General features: G+C 47.4%; 2 protein-coding genes across 16 annotated transcripts in view; one reads left to right on the top strand and one right to left on the bottom strand.

The window, feature by feature from the left end:
- RNF169 (ring finger protein 169) overlaps positions 1-7,867 on the top strand; it is a 108,136-nt gene extending 100,269 nt beyond the window's left edge. Inside the window, exons 5-7 of one of the 4 annotated variants that reach the window (XR_009249688.1) lie at positions 416-515; positions 1,078-4,897; positions 5,225-7,867. Coding sequence is in view for 1 of the 4 variants with exons in the window: in XM_058687765.1 (XP_058543748.1) it covers positions 416-515; positions 1,078-2,259 (1,282 nt within the window). In the remaining 3 variants the exon portion in view is untranslated. Of the gene's footprint in view, positions 1-415; positions 516-1,077 lie in introns of all 4 variants that reach the window. The other 3 variants (XR_009249687.1, XR_009249686.1, XM_058687765.1) reach the window with 3 other exon arrangements.
- Positions 7,868-11,380: 3,513 nt separating this feature from the next.
- The window catches only part of XRRA1 (X-ray radiation resistance associated 1), a 65,940-nt gene continuing 61,799 nt past the window's right edge, over positions 11,381-15,521 (bottom strand). For 11 of the 12 annotated variants that reach the window (XM_058687756.1, XM_058687753.1, XM_058687752.1 and 8 more), the window contains 4 exons: positions 13,448-13,649; positions 12,569-12,684; positions 12,250-12,355; positions 11,381-11,861 (listed from right to left, as the gene is read on the bottom strand). In XM_058687756.1, coding sequence (XP_058543739.1) covers positions 11,608-11,861; positions 12,250-12,355; positions 12,569-12,684; positions 13,448-13,649 — 678 coding nt within the window. In that variant the 3' untranslated portion in view covers positions 11,381-11,607. The remainder of the gene's footprint in view (positions 11,862-12,249; positions 12,356-12,568; positions 12,685-13,447; positions 13,650-15,521) is intronic. The other variant, XM_058687755.1, reaches the window with a different exon arrangement.

The following is a 15,521-nucleotide window of genomic DNA, read 5'->3' as shown; positions in this document are numbered from 1 at the left end:
TGGCTGACTTAGATTGCTTGAGGAGAGGGTTGGGCCTAATAAAAGGAAAAAATTTATTGTTCATAAAGGTGATTTTAATACTCTATCCACCCTATTAAAGAAGGCAAAGTATCCCTACATCTCTCTAAGCTCGAGCAGAACAGCCATTGATTGGTCTTTCATATTTAAGCAGGATCTAGTTTGGAAACCAAGGCTTACACTGAATATCCTCTCTGGAGAGCTCTTTCTCTTTTGACAGGATTTGTTCTTAGAATGTGTTCTGTTAATCAATCAATTCATTTCCTATCTGTAGCTTGCCAAGGGAATTGTCTTTCTTGGTAGATGGCTTTGAGGACACAGAAGAGATTGTTATTCTTTTTTCCTTAGTTAGCATATGGGCTACTTTTGACTATCTGTCTTTTATTTATTTATTTAGGAACCTAAATTCCAAGGTGGAAAGGAGTCAGAGCTGCAGTGACACAGCTCAGGACAGAGCGAAGAGCAGACTCAGAGCAGCCCCAACCAGCAAAACCAAGGTACATCTCAGACACAGGCTTCTGGAGCTCTCTACTCCCATCCTGTAGCTCCCCACATGGCCACGACAGAAACTATTGCGCACGCTATTTGAGTAGGCTCCACATCCAATGTGGGGCTTGAACTCATGACCCTGAGATCAAGAGTCATGTGCTCTTGAGCCAGCCAGGTACCCCAGAAACTATTCCAGACAAGCAGAGGCAGAATGGGTCCTGGGTATACTAATTATGTTGGAGAAGTTTGCGAATAGATGGAAAGGAAGAGAGTTTGCATTGAATTAGTAGCCAGAAGGGTGGAATGAGGGCCAGTAGAAAATCTTTTTTAAAAGTTCTAGATGAGGTTTTTTTTCCCCTGTAGGTTTTCAATTTTATTAATTGTTTCAAGCGTGTAGGAATTTCTGCAAATGGTGCATATTCTAGGTTAGGGATTTTCCCCATTTCTTAGGCTCACATCACCCTCCATCCCTTTTCTTACCCTTCCCCCACTGCCCTTCTACCATCATAAAAGAGTTATGAAGAAAAAAATATATACGCATGTATGTATAATCTTTTTAACTTCTTTTAGGTCACAGCTATAACCCCAGCCTCCAACCCCATCATTGGTGTCCTCTTGTCCACTCAGAACAATCGCTGCCTCTCAGCCCCTGACTTAACCGTCGAGAAGCGTCTACCCTTCAGCTCCCTCTCATCCTTGACTTCCCTGCATAAGCCCGAGCGCTCCATCAGTCCTGAGAGCAATGACAGCATCTCCGAAGAACTAAACCATTTCAAGCCCATTGTCTGCTCACCATGTACTCCTCCCAAGAGACTCCCTGATGGCCGAGTGCTAAGTCCCCTCATCATCAAATCAACACCCCGCAACCTAAACAGAAGCCTGCAGAAGCAGACTTCTTATGAGGCTAGTCCAAGGATCCTCAAGAAGTGGGAACAGATCTTTCAGGAGCGGCAGATCAAAAAGACCCTTTCGAAAGCCACCCTCACCTCCCTGGCTCCAGAAACAGGGGAAGACTCACTGGTCGCTGAAGTTATCCATTCTAACAAGGAGAAGCCACCTCAGGCTTTAAATACAAGACTGGCCAGTGGGCAAGTACTCTCTGAGTGTGTAGGACCCACCCTCACTGACCTTGATTTTTTCCCCTCCGTTAGCCAAACAAAAGTGGAACAGGGCAGCGATAGTAAAAGGAGCTCTGAGATCCCGTTGGAAACCTGCTGTTCCTCAGAACTTAGAGTGGGAGCCAGTGGTACTTTGGAGACAGAGCAGAGTGAAGGGCCGGGGCCAACCCCAGATGCCAAGTTAGACAAAACCTGTATAAGCGCAACCATGAAAATCTCAGCAGCTCATTCAGCGCTACCCAAAAATAGTGTTCTGGGTGGGGTCCTCAAAACAAAGAAGCAGCTGAAGACAGCGAATCATTTTGATCTGCCTAATGGTGTGCTGGCAGACAGCCGAGGTGAGGAGCCTCTTCCTTCCTTGCGTCGGGGCCGGAAAAGACACTGTAAGACCAAGCACTTGGAACAAAATGGCTCCCTTAAGAAACTGCGACAGAGCGGTGGTGAGGTGGTCCTGGCCCCGGCAGAGCCGGTGCTGCGGGAGATGGAGCAGAAACTGCAGCAAGAGGAAGAGGACCGGCGGCTGGCTCTGCAGCTGCAGCGCATGTTTGACAACGAGAGGCGGACTGTGAGTCGGCGAAAAGGAACCGTGGATCAGTATCTCTTACGGTCCAGCAACGTGGCCGGGGCCAAGTAGCACCTAATGAACAGTGTTACCTATTTTTAAGAGGTCTTTGGGCTTGATCATTTATCCTGAAGAGCTGAGTGTTCTCACTTTGGGTTTCTTTCAACGGCAAAACACTGTCTGATACAGTTCTGGGAGGTTCCGGGGCCTTCGTAGTCCATGTCCAAGGGAACTGTGTCTCTGCCTCCCTGCGACCGAGGCCAGAAGCACTCCTCACCCCAAAGTGACCTGTCCCTGAGGGCTCCTGGGCCAAATCGGGCAGCACCCACTTGGAATGAGATTCAGGAGCACAGTGGCCAGAGTTACAAATGGTAGAGGAATGAGGGGGGATACCTTCTTAAACCGACAGACCTCCTGACTTCTTTCAACAGGGTGTTATTTTAAATCAGCCTTGCAGATAAACATTACTTCCATCTGTGTCGTAGAAGTGGGTCTGCATTTTGGCAGATTCCAAAATGATTATGTTCCCCCTTCTCCTTATCCATGCCACAAGTAAATGTACCTACTGAAATTGGTTGAGTTTTTCCCTTCTACAAAAGTTAATTTACCTTCCCTGTTTAAAAAGTAACGTTTGATTAATGCTATATAGTTGACAGACCACACTGAGTCACTGTTGGATTTGGTCTTCTCAGGAGTGCTAACGTGTAAGCGGTGTGAGCCCCATTTTAGATGATGGAGCTGCAGGGCACGTGTTCAGATTCTCTCATTTACTAGTTGGAACATCCCAGACTGACTGTTGGGTCTCCCGACAAGAAATCCCATAGATTTTCCACACTGACAGGTTGCTGTAATGGATTGTGACCCAAGGAGCCTAGGGAAGCTGGCTGGGCATGTGAATACTGATTGTGCAAAATCCATAGGCAGATCATTGAGATTGACGGGAAGTACAAACAAATATTATGCAGTTATCTTCCCTTCTCCCGGCACAGTTTACCCTTTTGTTTTCTTGGGGGTGGGGCGGGGGAGACAAAATACACCCTGTGAGACAAAGTACAGTTGAGCTTCCTTACTACTCTCTACGTGTCCAAGAGTTATCTGCAATGTTGATCTAAAATCCAAAACAATTGCCCAGAAGTCAGGTAAGAGCAATGCTGAAACTCCATACTATGGAAACAAGGTATCTAGCTGGATGCAGCTGGTAAATTCAGTCCCATGGACCTTTGGGGTTTATTTTCCTTAGCAGCTGACACCATGTGTCTTTTGCATCCCTGGTGGTGCTTGGTGCTTCTGCCCATCTGGGCTCATTGAGAATAGGGATTAAGATAGGATTTTAGGGAATCTCAGATGGGCTGGCGTTCCCTGTGCATGTATGCGCTGTTACTATAAAGTCATGTGACTGGCATTTTAACAAAGGCTTTAGAGCTTCTATATCCCAGTGTATGTTGTCTCCCTTGAGTGGCCCAGCAAGATACCACATAGTTTTCTCATGATGTTGCCATTGGCAAAAACATTTCTGGAACTCTCCTCAAAGTCTAGAAACGTCTAGAAATATAGACTCCTAAAATGTTAGAATTGGAAGGGATCTTAAAGGTCATCTATTCCAACCTCCTCCTCTTACTGAGGCAGAAGCTAAGATTTGGAATGGTGACTCACTGATTACTAGGGATTTACTACATCACCTTCTTTTGATTCCTCCCGGGAGATTTGCCCCTTCTTCTCTGGACAAATCTTTAATCTTTTGTGGTTATAGAAGGGAGAATTTTAAGTTTGAAACTAGTCAGAGGCTATTTGAAGCCTCTGGAAGAGAAGGTAGGTCAAGAGGGTTTGGAGTCATAGATGAGGTACAGCCATAAAGCAGCTATTTTCTTCTGCTCCTAAACAGTTCCCAGAGAGACGTTCCAGAGATGTCTTAAGCATTCTGGTCATCATGGAGATATGTGGAGGCTCCTCAGTGACTACGTTGGTGGGAGTGTCACTCGAATGTATGTGTTCTGTGTGTCTGTGTGCGTGCACACATGCAAAATGTATGTTTAAACATGCACCAATCTCATTACTTTATATTCACACCACTTCAGTTCTAGGCCCTGCCAGCAACATATGTCTCCAAAGGCTGCTGGAGGGTTGGTACCCAAGACAGAAGAGCTGGTGCTGGTGCTGGTCTGCGGAGTAAGAGGAGGGTGACTTAATGCCCTTAGAGAAATTATCAGTTCCTGCCATTTCACACAGTTCCCCTTGGTTCGGAGTACATAATATCGGAAGGCTAGTCTCGGTAGTAGCAAAGACACTTATTTTTCCACTTGCCACCTTTTTCTATATCTCCAGTAATTTGAAAAACATTTTGGTTGGAACTGATTTTTGTTTTTGGAAAAAAGATAAATATTTTTAATAGAAAAAGATATATATTTTAAATATTGCCCCCAAAGTACTACTTTCATTTTAAGAAATTGCATAGCAGTAGCAACAAATTTTAGTTTCAGGTGCAGAGTGAAAAGCTACTTCCTGTTAAGTGAACATTCCAGACGCTGGATCCAACTTACTGACTTTCCCCTTTGCACCTACTGTTGTGCCTGGAATGGTATCAACAATTGTTGTTTTCCAAACTTCCAGCTGAGCAGTAGCCCTTCACACAGAGGCAAAGTGGTTTAGGTTAAGGAGCGACAAGGCTTCACCTCTGATCTGCTCGGCTTTGGAGGAGGAAAAAACCACTAAGGTATTATCTGTATTTTAAAATGCTTCCCTTACTTAACTAAAACCTGAACACTTTTTGCTTCTGAAAGAATTCTGTGTCCTGTTGCTCGCTTGCTTGCTTGTGAAGTTTGTCACAAATGGAGTTGTCAATGTGAATTATTTGGAGACGGAGAAAGACAAGAAAAGGAAAATAGAGCGATGGGAGGGTTTGTGGGCTAGAATGAGAGAAATACCATTTCACAAAACAAACATTTCTCATGAATCATTGGAATCTGATTCACCCTAAAAATTTCCCATGCCCTACTAACTCTGTTCTTTGTGTATATGCATTCTGTGTTTTTTATTAAAGGGGAAGTTCTGAGAGGTTGGAGGATCAAGGTCATTCTGATGGGAAGTCCAAGAAATGCGGTGCCCTGGGAAGGGGGAGCTCAGCCCTTTTCCATAGAGTGGGAGAGACACTTTGGGAACATGCTCATGACCCGTTGATTGTATCTGCTGGAAGAAGTCATCTGGGCCTGTTGGGTTGGTGTCAAATCAGGCGATTAAGCATCCAGCCCTTGGCCCCTTTCGTATAATTGCCTCTTTTTAAAAGGTTAATTCGCCTTGGCTGAAGCTTCCCAGGAAAACCCTTTGTAAGTGGCTTCATTTATTTTTTTAATTTAATTTTTAGACTTTTGTCTAGAGGAAGAACTGGTGATGAATGCCTTCTGTTTTTGTTTTTTTTTCTCATTTTTCCTAAAAGAAAAAAATGCCCTTAAGGATTAAAGCTGCTTAATTAATTGCTGTCTGATTACAAAGTGACAAACTAAGGTGGGAAACTGCCACTGTGCTTGACTGGTGAAGCTGATGACCGAAGGCTGTGCCGTTCATTCTTTCTGTTCCATTCAGACATTCCTGAGCTTCGTTCGAACTTGTGCCAACCCTGTGCTGGGTCATGGAGATACAAGGATGGAAAGGACAGTCCCTGCTCCTAAGAAGCTCAGCCTCTAATGGAATGTATTTGAAGGTATATGTGGCTGGAGAGTTTGTTCATGCTCGTGTGAAAGGCCACTTCTTCATAGTGATGATCTTGGATGGAGTCATTTGAGATACTGTCCAGCACCTGGCAGGCTGCACTGAACATTTTAGACACCCCCATCAGTATTTCTCAATTTGATTGCAACACTGCTTTCCATTTCCTAAGTAATTTTATCAGAGGAGAATGAATTTTCTCCTCCAGTGATACAGGACAATAATTTCTCTTCAGGAGCTGCTTTTACATAAGCTCCAGGAAATGAGGCAGGGTGTGGATCATTGACATGGTCAGAGGAGGCCCACATCCCACCTTACTGATCTCCTAACCTCTCTCCCAACCAGACCTCTCACCAGAGCTGGCAGCAACTTTGGATTCCTTTCCTTTTTCCTGCCTGGCTTTTCATTGAGATGGAAAGCCAACAGGAGAGGAAGGAAAGAAAAACTGAAGGCTGGATTATAATCATAAAATGCTGTAGCTGGAAAGGGCATGGAAATAACTCAGATCAAACTCACCCACTTGCTTCCCCTTTTTTTTTCTAATAAGGAACTTGAGGTCCAGTGCTTTATGCCCTGTTGACACTGTAGTTTCCTAGGATCTAAATAGTCTTTTTAAGTTACACACACACACAATTTGCTAATGAGGAGGACACCCAAATGATATAGGAAGCTTTTTGTTTTAATAGCTTTTTTCTTCTAAAATTTTTCAGAATTAAAATATGCCTCTGTCCCCTGAACGCATACCCAGATAGGGGAAACCCCATAATGTGACTAATGTGAATATGGAATCTTGGGAAGTGATATATTTTGATTGGAATAGTCATCATTTTAACCACCAAGGGTTAAAACCATGCCAGCCCTTCATTTTTCTTTGAAAAAATCAAGAACTCCTTAGGGACTTAAATCTTTCTCAGCCAGCCTTTTCCCCCATCAACCAAAAGAGTGGTATTCAGCCTGGTTTTTAGAAGTGAACATAGTTGCTTATAAATTCTTGTGAGTTAGTGACAAAGCAGGTATGTTTTTTTGGGTCAGGGAGATTCTAGGGAAAGCTGCTGTTGAATAGATTTTGCTCCAAAGATGATATAGAAAATGCATCTTTACACGTGATTGTTACCCACTGTAGCTTTCTGAAGAAGATCGTTCTATAGGAAAAAGAGACATAAGCAGAGGTCACAACCAGTTTAGAGATCGGTTAAATTGGATGAAGAAAAAGTGCCAAGACTGAATGTGCACATTGTTCTATGTATTATCAGTATTTTTATTCTTCCTAAGAAAAATATTTACACACTTTGCTTTGTGAGTAAATGCTTCCTTAGTGTCTTGTTAATAAGCGTGGCAGGCTCCCTCTCTACCTTTTCTGGTGTCTTAAATCAACTGGTTGGACAGAGCTGAGCTAAGGCCAGGCTTATTCATCTTCCTTCCCTCTCATTTAATAAGAGGTAAAAACAGGCAATGCACTCCTCAAAGATTAAATTATTAGAGCTCAAGAGAAGCTTTTGGGCCCTGGGTCTGGCCCTTAGCCTGCAGCAGAACACTTCAATTCCTAAGGAGAGAACGTATAACTTTGTGAGGGAAAAAAATTATCTTAAATGCCATCTAATGGTTTTATTGTTACTCTCAATTTGTACAGACACTGTTGTCCTTAGGGCCCTTCCCCTTCCCACCTACAAACAGAAAATGGGATGCATATTGGTTTTCTACCTGCTGTCTTCACTGGAATTGGAGAAGGGGCCTGGATCCTTGTGGACCGCCACTGCGGGCTGCCTCCTCTCCAGCTCATCGTAAAGAGCATTTTGACAAAGACTCAGAACAGGGCATGCCTGGTCAGGGATGCTTCTGCCCACAAAGAAATGGCACAGAATCAAATGGGGTGATGTGTTGTTTATTTAAACAGTACCAGGGTGCATTCTTCAGTGTGTGTTTGCCTGCTTAAGGAGAGGCCCAAGTTGAGGATACAGTAAAGCAAACTCATGAAAGTGAATGTTCTGTTTCTAGTTAAAGTTTTAACCTCTAGCGTGTAATCTCAGACAAATCTGGGCTAATAGACTATGTGTGTTTGACTTTTGGTGCTATCTTTGCTCTGGGAGATGCCCCACACTGGAATGTCTCGCTTTGGCATTCAGACTGGGATGGGAGAAATTAGGAGGCGAGATGGGGTTTCCATGGCATGCTGCTGGAGCATGAGTTTGGAGTTATTTCCAATGTATAACTGTCATTCTCCTGTTCAACCATTCTTACTCCTAATGAAGGCACAAGAGTCTGAGTAAAGAACAGATGTACAGGATGACACTGTCCTTGCATACTGGGGCAGTACCCCAAACATCTGATTTTAAAATCAGCTTTGGAAGCAGAAATTCATCAAAATACCCTTGGTGCCAGTTTCTCATCAAACACAGAACAAACGTATGCCTGTTTCATCTAAACTTGTAAAGCCAACTTGAAGGACTGATGTAAGAAATGCCATACATGAAAAAAAAAAAAAAAAAAAAAAAAAAAAAAAAAAAAAAAAAAAAAAAAAAAAAAAAAAAAAGAAATGCCATACATGGTAAACCAGCACGTAAGGGTCCTTTGAAATCTGGCCCAGACTCTTCCAAAAGAGAGTATTTGAAATGATTTGCAAGAAACAAGGCAGCTGCTTGGAGGTAGAAGAATGGAATTTGTCCCTTGGCCCTTAACAGGAAATGTACTACATATCATGCTCATGGATTCCCTGATAGCCCGGTCTGGTGAAAGGATGGGAGACTCTGGCCCTAACAGAGCCTGGAAGCTGGGTCTTCTGACTCCAAGGCCACTGATTATTCAATCTTTTCCTGTTGCCCTGGCTTAATCAACTGAGGGTAGTGCCATCCTCCGCCACTGGTCTTGGCTAACCCTAGGGTTCCAGCTGCTTTCTGGGTTGGAGCTTCTGGGCTTGGGCCTGCCAGGGCCAGAGAAATCAGTCTTCCCTCTGCACCCACTGTAGGGGTGGGAGGTATCCTACAGTAGCAAGGATTGTGAGTCTGTATCTAAATCAGTTCGCTTTCCTGTGGCCACATCCAGCTCCAGGTAGTTACTGGCCATCTTGGATAAGTGACGAGGAGAACAGGCTGGGCCTACCTAGTTTTGGAGAATTAGTGGTAGGAGAAATGATTTCTTCTGGTTTGCTCTTGTTAGAAGTTTGGAGAAGGCTCAGAAGAGTGTGGCAGCCAGCTCCCATCTGCTTATGGCAAAGGAAGGGGGCTCTGGGTGAAAGCAGCCCAGGGGGTTGAATCATCTAGCAGCAGATCAGATGTGCCAGGGAGAGTGTGCTGGTAACAGGGAGGGTTGGTGCCACCCAAAAGGCTTCCTTGATTAGTTATGGATTCCTGTTCATTTGACAATTCTAGTCAGAGGCTTTACTCATTGAGACAACTAGTTCACATCTCTTCAAAAGAAGTCAAAACTCAGGAAACCAAGCAACTGAAGTCTGCTCACTTGGACACAACTGGTAGACGATTGTATGGCTTCCAGAGATGCAGCAATTCACCTGCACGGGAGGCTGAGTAGACCGTGTGATACGCTGCCTCTCATACCTAAAACAGGCACTAGGAGAGGCAACCAATTTATTCAGATGGTATCCTATGTGGAAAAACAGTTCACGAGCGTTTGACCTGGATAGGTGAAGCCTCTTCAGGATGCTCTCACATTGGTGAAGGGCTCTGGCCTGGCTGGGCAGAGAGAGCAGATATATGCCTGGCTAAAAATCAGAGCTAGGAGCCCCGGGGGACTTTGGCACACAGCTTAGCTCAGTGGTTAGAACTGTCAGATAGCTTTCCCAACAAAGGAAGCGACAGCCTTTGGAGGGAGTTAGTTCCCCATCACTAGGGGTGCAGGAAGGAGCTGAACAATCTGTTAGGGGGACCGCAAGATGCTTCCTGTCTTGAGGCTGGGTAGGACGTTCCTAGGAGCCTTTCAAGCCTGAGGGCCTATGGTTTGATAGTGTTTCTGGCTGAAAGATGCAATCCGTTTCTCTAGAACTGGAACCTAGCAAGGCTTACAGTGTAAATGTTGGGGTAGAGTATCCTTCCTAACTTTAGGGGAAGGGGATTTGGGCCCCAGGAGACCCAAGGCAGCGAGTTAGCAACACACTCTGCAGGTGAGTGCCACCGTGGGTGACCCTGTATTACATGTATCTGTCCAGGTGCCTGTGTCAAGTGTGACGTAACGCCCTCTGTAACTAGATATGTGTACGTGACTGTGTGACTTTCGTGAACGCGGATGTATGCATCTGGTATGACCACAGCTAGGTGTAATTGTGTAACTGGCCATGTGTGTGAGACTGTGTGGCCAAGTATGATAGTAAAGCTATTTCTGTGTCCTAACAGTCTCACAGTCAGAATACAGCAGACACTCCGCCACGCGTCTGTCAGACCTGTGGCGGCAAGACAAGATTAGATCTCAATAATCACCTTACCTGCAACTGGAGTTGTAGGAATTTGTGCCTTGCTGAGGAGCCTTAATCCTCGTGCCACCAATTCCTGGACCCTGGGACCTACATGCCTGCTCCCCAGGTCTGAATTGTAGGTACCCTCAGGAGAGTAGCCTTAGCAGCAAAGGCTGCTCAGGAGACCAGTCACACTCGGTGTCCATTCCCAAATGCACATCTCTGGAGTTCAGTGCCAGTGGCCTTCGCTAGATCCACCTGTGGAGCAGATGGTGACTCCTGGGCACGCAGAAGAATGGGGCAGCCCCACAGGCTGCTGTGGCCAGAACCAGTTTACTTACTGTGAGCCCAGGCTGACTCTGCACGGCCCCAGGATCTGTTTTAGAGCCACAGTGTTTGCATATGGGACTTCAGCTGTGTCCTGGATGAGAGGACCTTAGGAAATTCCATGTAAGTCCTGCCCTCAGCCTGTCCCAACTTTGTGGCCATGACCATCCAATAAGGGAATTCCCAACCCTCTTCCCCTTCCTCTCCATTTGCCCTCAAAATTGAAAAAAGCTGCCCCATAAAACACCGTTTTGGGGGCCCGGAGGCCTCAGTTTTGCCCCCTACCCCAGCAACACACATACACTTTGTTGGCTGTGGATGGGTTAGTTAACTTCTCTGAGCCTCGGAGTCCGTGCTGCTGCTCTGTTCCATCAGCCCCCTTGTTTTTTTTTTTTTTTTAATTTTTTTTTTTAACGTTTATTTATTTTTGAGACAGAGAGAGACAGAGCATGAACAGGGGAGGGGTAGAGAGAGAGGGAGACACAGAATCTGAAACTGGCTCCAGGCTCTGAGCTGTCAGCACAGGGCCTGACGCGGGGCTCGAACTCACAGACGGCGAGATCGTGACCTGAGCCGAAGTCGGCTGCTTAACCGACTGAGCCACCCAGGCGCCCCAGCCCCCTTGTTTTTTCAGCCCACTGCCGATCGCAGCTCTGTTGGAGATGTGCAACTCAAGCAGGTTTCCTAAAGGATGCGTGTGTCAGCCGGGTGCCCCTCCAGCGTGGCAGCCTGACCATCTACAAGAAAGCACGCGGACTACCTTGCTCTGTGCGCCCACTCTTTATTGCTGCTGGGCCAGGCGCTGGGTCCTGCCTGGCCCGGGGAGGGGAGGTCCTCACCAGTTAGTTCCCCACTCTCTGTGGCCAGCGAGCGAGGCCAAACCAAGGTTTGAGGCCTGTACCCGGCGCACCCAGCCCCAAGGCGCGGTCCAGGGTGCGGAGCCCTCAGGGAGGGTATGGGGCACAGGCTGGGCACTGCCCCGTGCGCAGCCCTTAGTCTTTTGAGTCACTGGCCGTGGGACCCTGGCAGAACTCATCCATGAACTTGAGGAAGCGGCCAAACCTAGGCTGGCCCTCGCTCAGTGCTGGGTGGCCTGGGGGTGGCGCTGTGGCCCTGAACACTGTCCGCAGTGAGCAGCGCACCAGCTGCCGGTAGCGTGCCCGAAACTCCTTCAGCAGCCTTTTGGCCTCCAGGTATTGCTTCTGGTTCACCAGCCTCTGCTCAGTCCGCTGGCGCAGCACAGCTCCTGCAGGGAGAGAAGCCAGAGGGACACCAAACTCGCTCTGGGTCCCAGCTAGCCCGAAGCAGTGGGGACTGCGTCCAGAGCCCCCCCCCCACCCCAGAGAGTGGGACGGTGTGAGAGGAGGATGCTACGGGGACTGAAAATGGCCTCCCCAGCTTGGGGCATTAGGCAGCCAGTGACGTCCCCTCTGAATTCTACCTCAAGCCTTAGTTCTGGCCTGTAACGTGCTGTGTGACTCCAGGCCCCAGCTTCTCCATCTGCACATGGGGAAGGGCCGGGGCAGATGCTAAGGGCCCTTCCTGCTCTGACATGTCCATGCCGGCTGCCTCCCACCAGCAGATGAGTAAACTTCTGGCCACTGAGGATGGGGACCGGGTGGGCACAGCTATACCTAGTGGAGCCTCTGTAATATTCCGGGGATCCCGCATGCGAATGAGAATGTCATCCAACAGCTGGGCTCGAGTCTTCCGTGGGGGTGGAATGGCGATCCTCTGGGCCTAACATAAGGTAAGAGGAACGTGTCACCACAGTCCAGTGCTCCGCCTCTCCTGGCCTCATCCCCTCATGCAGATGCAGCAACAAGCAGGAGGGCACCTGGGGGCACTGGGAAAGCACAGCCCTCAGAAGGTCCTGAGGTGACAGCCACGTCTCTAACTGGGGGTCCTGAGGAGCCACTGGCACACACAACAAGGTGGTGGTTACGCATTTACCCGTTTCTCCTTGGGAACGTAGCGTTTCTGAAGAGTGTCAAGCCTGGGCTTGGAGGAGCGGAACAGCAGCGGGTGCTTCAGCACGTACTGCAGGGCCTGTGTGTTCTTCTGGATTCCTAAGGCAAAAAGGCATGGTTGGGTCAAGGCACTCCTCCTCCACCTACTGAATGCCTCCTCCAACTTCTTCATTCCCCAGTCTCACAGCAGCCCTGGGTGGAAGGATTGGAGAGGCCCCAAGAACACACTGCTTCATCTCTCCCTGATCTGCAGTGCCCAGACCTCCATCATCCATTCCCTGAATAACTGTCCCCTGTGTGCACAGATCCTCATGGAAAAGTAGCACTGGCATGGAGAGAAGGAATGACCCTGACATAACCTCGTTAAACACAGTGGGTTATGCCATAGGGACTGGCACCCAAGAGAGCACACAGTCAAGTGCTAGTTCCTCTGAGAGCACAAATACTACTAACACATCAGTGTGAAATAAGGGGCTCCGAGGGAGCACTACCCCCTTGCCTCAAGTCACATAGAGAGGATTTTGGATGTTCAATTTGGGACTCAGCTAGGCTGGGAAGGAACTCAGGAATCTGGCCAGTCTGGGTGTCTGTTCATCAAACCCTTCCTGGAGACACTTCTCCAACCAGAGCAGCTGGGCCTGGACTGGCTGGAATTTTGGAAGAGCTGTGGCTCCTGAAAATCCAATGAAGGCCCAGGCCAGGGGTCTTGATATGTAAGGCTCCAAACCAGGATATCCTCAGGGGCCCTTTGACAGACACGGAGAGGACAGCATCCCGGTCCTGAAACGAAGCATTAGCTTTGCCCCAACTTGCTCCAGGCTGCAGAGAGGGCCCTTGCCCTGGAGCCATTCTCCTCACATACCCTTTGGCTCAATAAAGGCTGGATCAGGCTTGGCCATCAGCAGCTCCTCATAGCCACGATACTTGCTGGGGAGGGAGGCAGATGGGAGCTTCCTCCAAGCCCTCTTTACCTCTCTGGAGGCTGTGCTGGGTGGTCTTTGCTCTTCCTCCTCCTTCACGGCTGAATCATCCTTCTGGTGGATGGAGGAAGGCAACCCACTCACCTGTGACCAAAAGAAAAACGTACTCATTCATTCCATTAACAGACGCCAGCATTAGCTCTGTGCGAGTCCCCATGCTGCGCCCCGTTAAGGGCAAGAACCAAGACTGGGGTGAGAGCAGGCAGATACGAAAGCAGGCAATGATCATGCACCTTGGTAAGTGCAGTAGGAGAATGGAGCACAAAGGTTCTGGGGGAGCCTGCAGGAAGCCCTAACCCCGTCTGGGGTGGGGGGTGACCGGGAAGCTCCCTGGAAGAAGAGATGCCTTAACCTGCGCTAAGTCTTGAAGAAGCAGGAGAGCCATCCCCAGGCAGGGTGGGGAGAGGGGTGAGCTACAGGTGATGAGGAGAGAGGGCTGTTGTAGGCAAGGAATAGCGGGGGCCGAGACCCACAGATAAGACGCTGTAAGGTGTATTTGGGGGAGCTCCATATTGGTATTGTTGGGGTTACTGTGAAGAGATGGGCAACTGGAGCAATAAGCAGGCCTCGGATCAGGAAGGACTTTTTTTTTTTTTTTTTTTTTTTATTTATTTTGGGGACAGAGAGAGACAGAGCATGAACGGGGGAGGGGCAGAGAGAGAGGGAGACACAGAATCGGAAACAGGCTCCAGGCTCCGAGCCATCAGCCCAGAGCCCGACGCGGGGCTCGAACTCACGGACTGCGAGATCGTGACCTGGCTGAAGTCGGACGCTTAACCGACTGCGCCACCCAGGCGCCCCAGGAAGGACTTTTAAAAGCCAACCTGAGGGGGTTTGTTTTTTCTATTTTTAAAAAATGTTTATTTCGAGAGAGAGAGCTTACAATCAGGGGAGAGGCAGGGAGAGAGGGGACAGAGAATCCGAAGCGAGTTCCATGCTGACAGCAGAGAGGCTGATGTGGGGCTCAAACCCAGGAACCATGAGATCGTGACCTGAGCCGAAGTCGGATGCTTACGTGACCGAGCCACCCAGGCGCCCCTTGTTTTTGTTTTTATTTTCTTTATCCTCACTATGGCAAGCCACAAAAGAGTTTTAAGGGAGTGAGGGAACATTATCTGAACTCCCATTTTTAGCCTAACCTAATGGTTTTATAAGAAACGTATTAATGAAACCTGTATTTAATGTTGGGATATAGTTTATGCCCTTCATTAAAGCCTGTGGCTGAAAAGAAATAGAAAATCTGAACAGACCTGTAACAAGTAGAGAGTGAATTAGTAATTGAAACAATTACCACAAAGAAAAGCCAAGGACCAGATGTCTTCACTAGTGAATTCTACCAAACATTTGTTTGTTTTTTTTAATTTGAGAGAGAGAAAGAGAGAGAGAGAGAGCGCACACACGAATGAGGGAAGCATAGAGGGAGAGAGAGAATCTCCACTCAGAGCCTGACACAGGGCTCCATCCCATGACCCTGGGATGGTGACCTGAGCCAAAATCAAGAACTGGACACTTAACCGACTGAGCCACCCAGGCGCTCCTATGCCAAACATTTAAAGAATTAACACCAATCCTTCACAAACTCTTACAAAAATTAGGAGAAAGGGGAATACTCCCAGCTTATTCTCTGAGGTCAATATTACCCCAAAACCAAAACTAAGGAAAGACATCACAAAAGGACGATAGAAACCAACATTCCTATGAATGTAACACAAAAATCTTCAAAAAATACTAGCAACCCAAATTGGCAACATATAAAAAAGGACTATGTGCCATGATCAAGTGGTATTTACCCCTGGTTTACAAGGGTTAGGCAAATGGAAATCAATTAATGTTATTCACCATTTCAATAGATAAAGGACAAAACCCACACAATCATTTCAATAGACACAGAAAAAGCATTTGGTAAAATCTAATGCCCCTTTGTGATTAAAAAAACAAAAACAGGGGCACCTGGGT

This window comes from Neofelis nebulosa, chromosome 10, assembly GCF_028018385.1.
Source record: "Neofelis nebulosa isolate mNeoNeb1 chromosome 10, mNeoNeb1.pri, whole genome shotgun sequence".
Classification (NCBI taxonomy): domain Eukaryota; kingdom Metazoa; phylum Chordata; class Mammalia; order Carnivora; family Felidae; genus Neofelis; species Neofelis nebulosa.
This window is presented reverse-complemented; position numbering and strand designations above follow the sequence as displayed.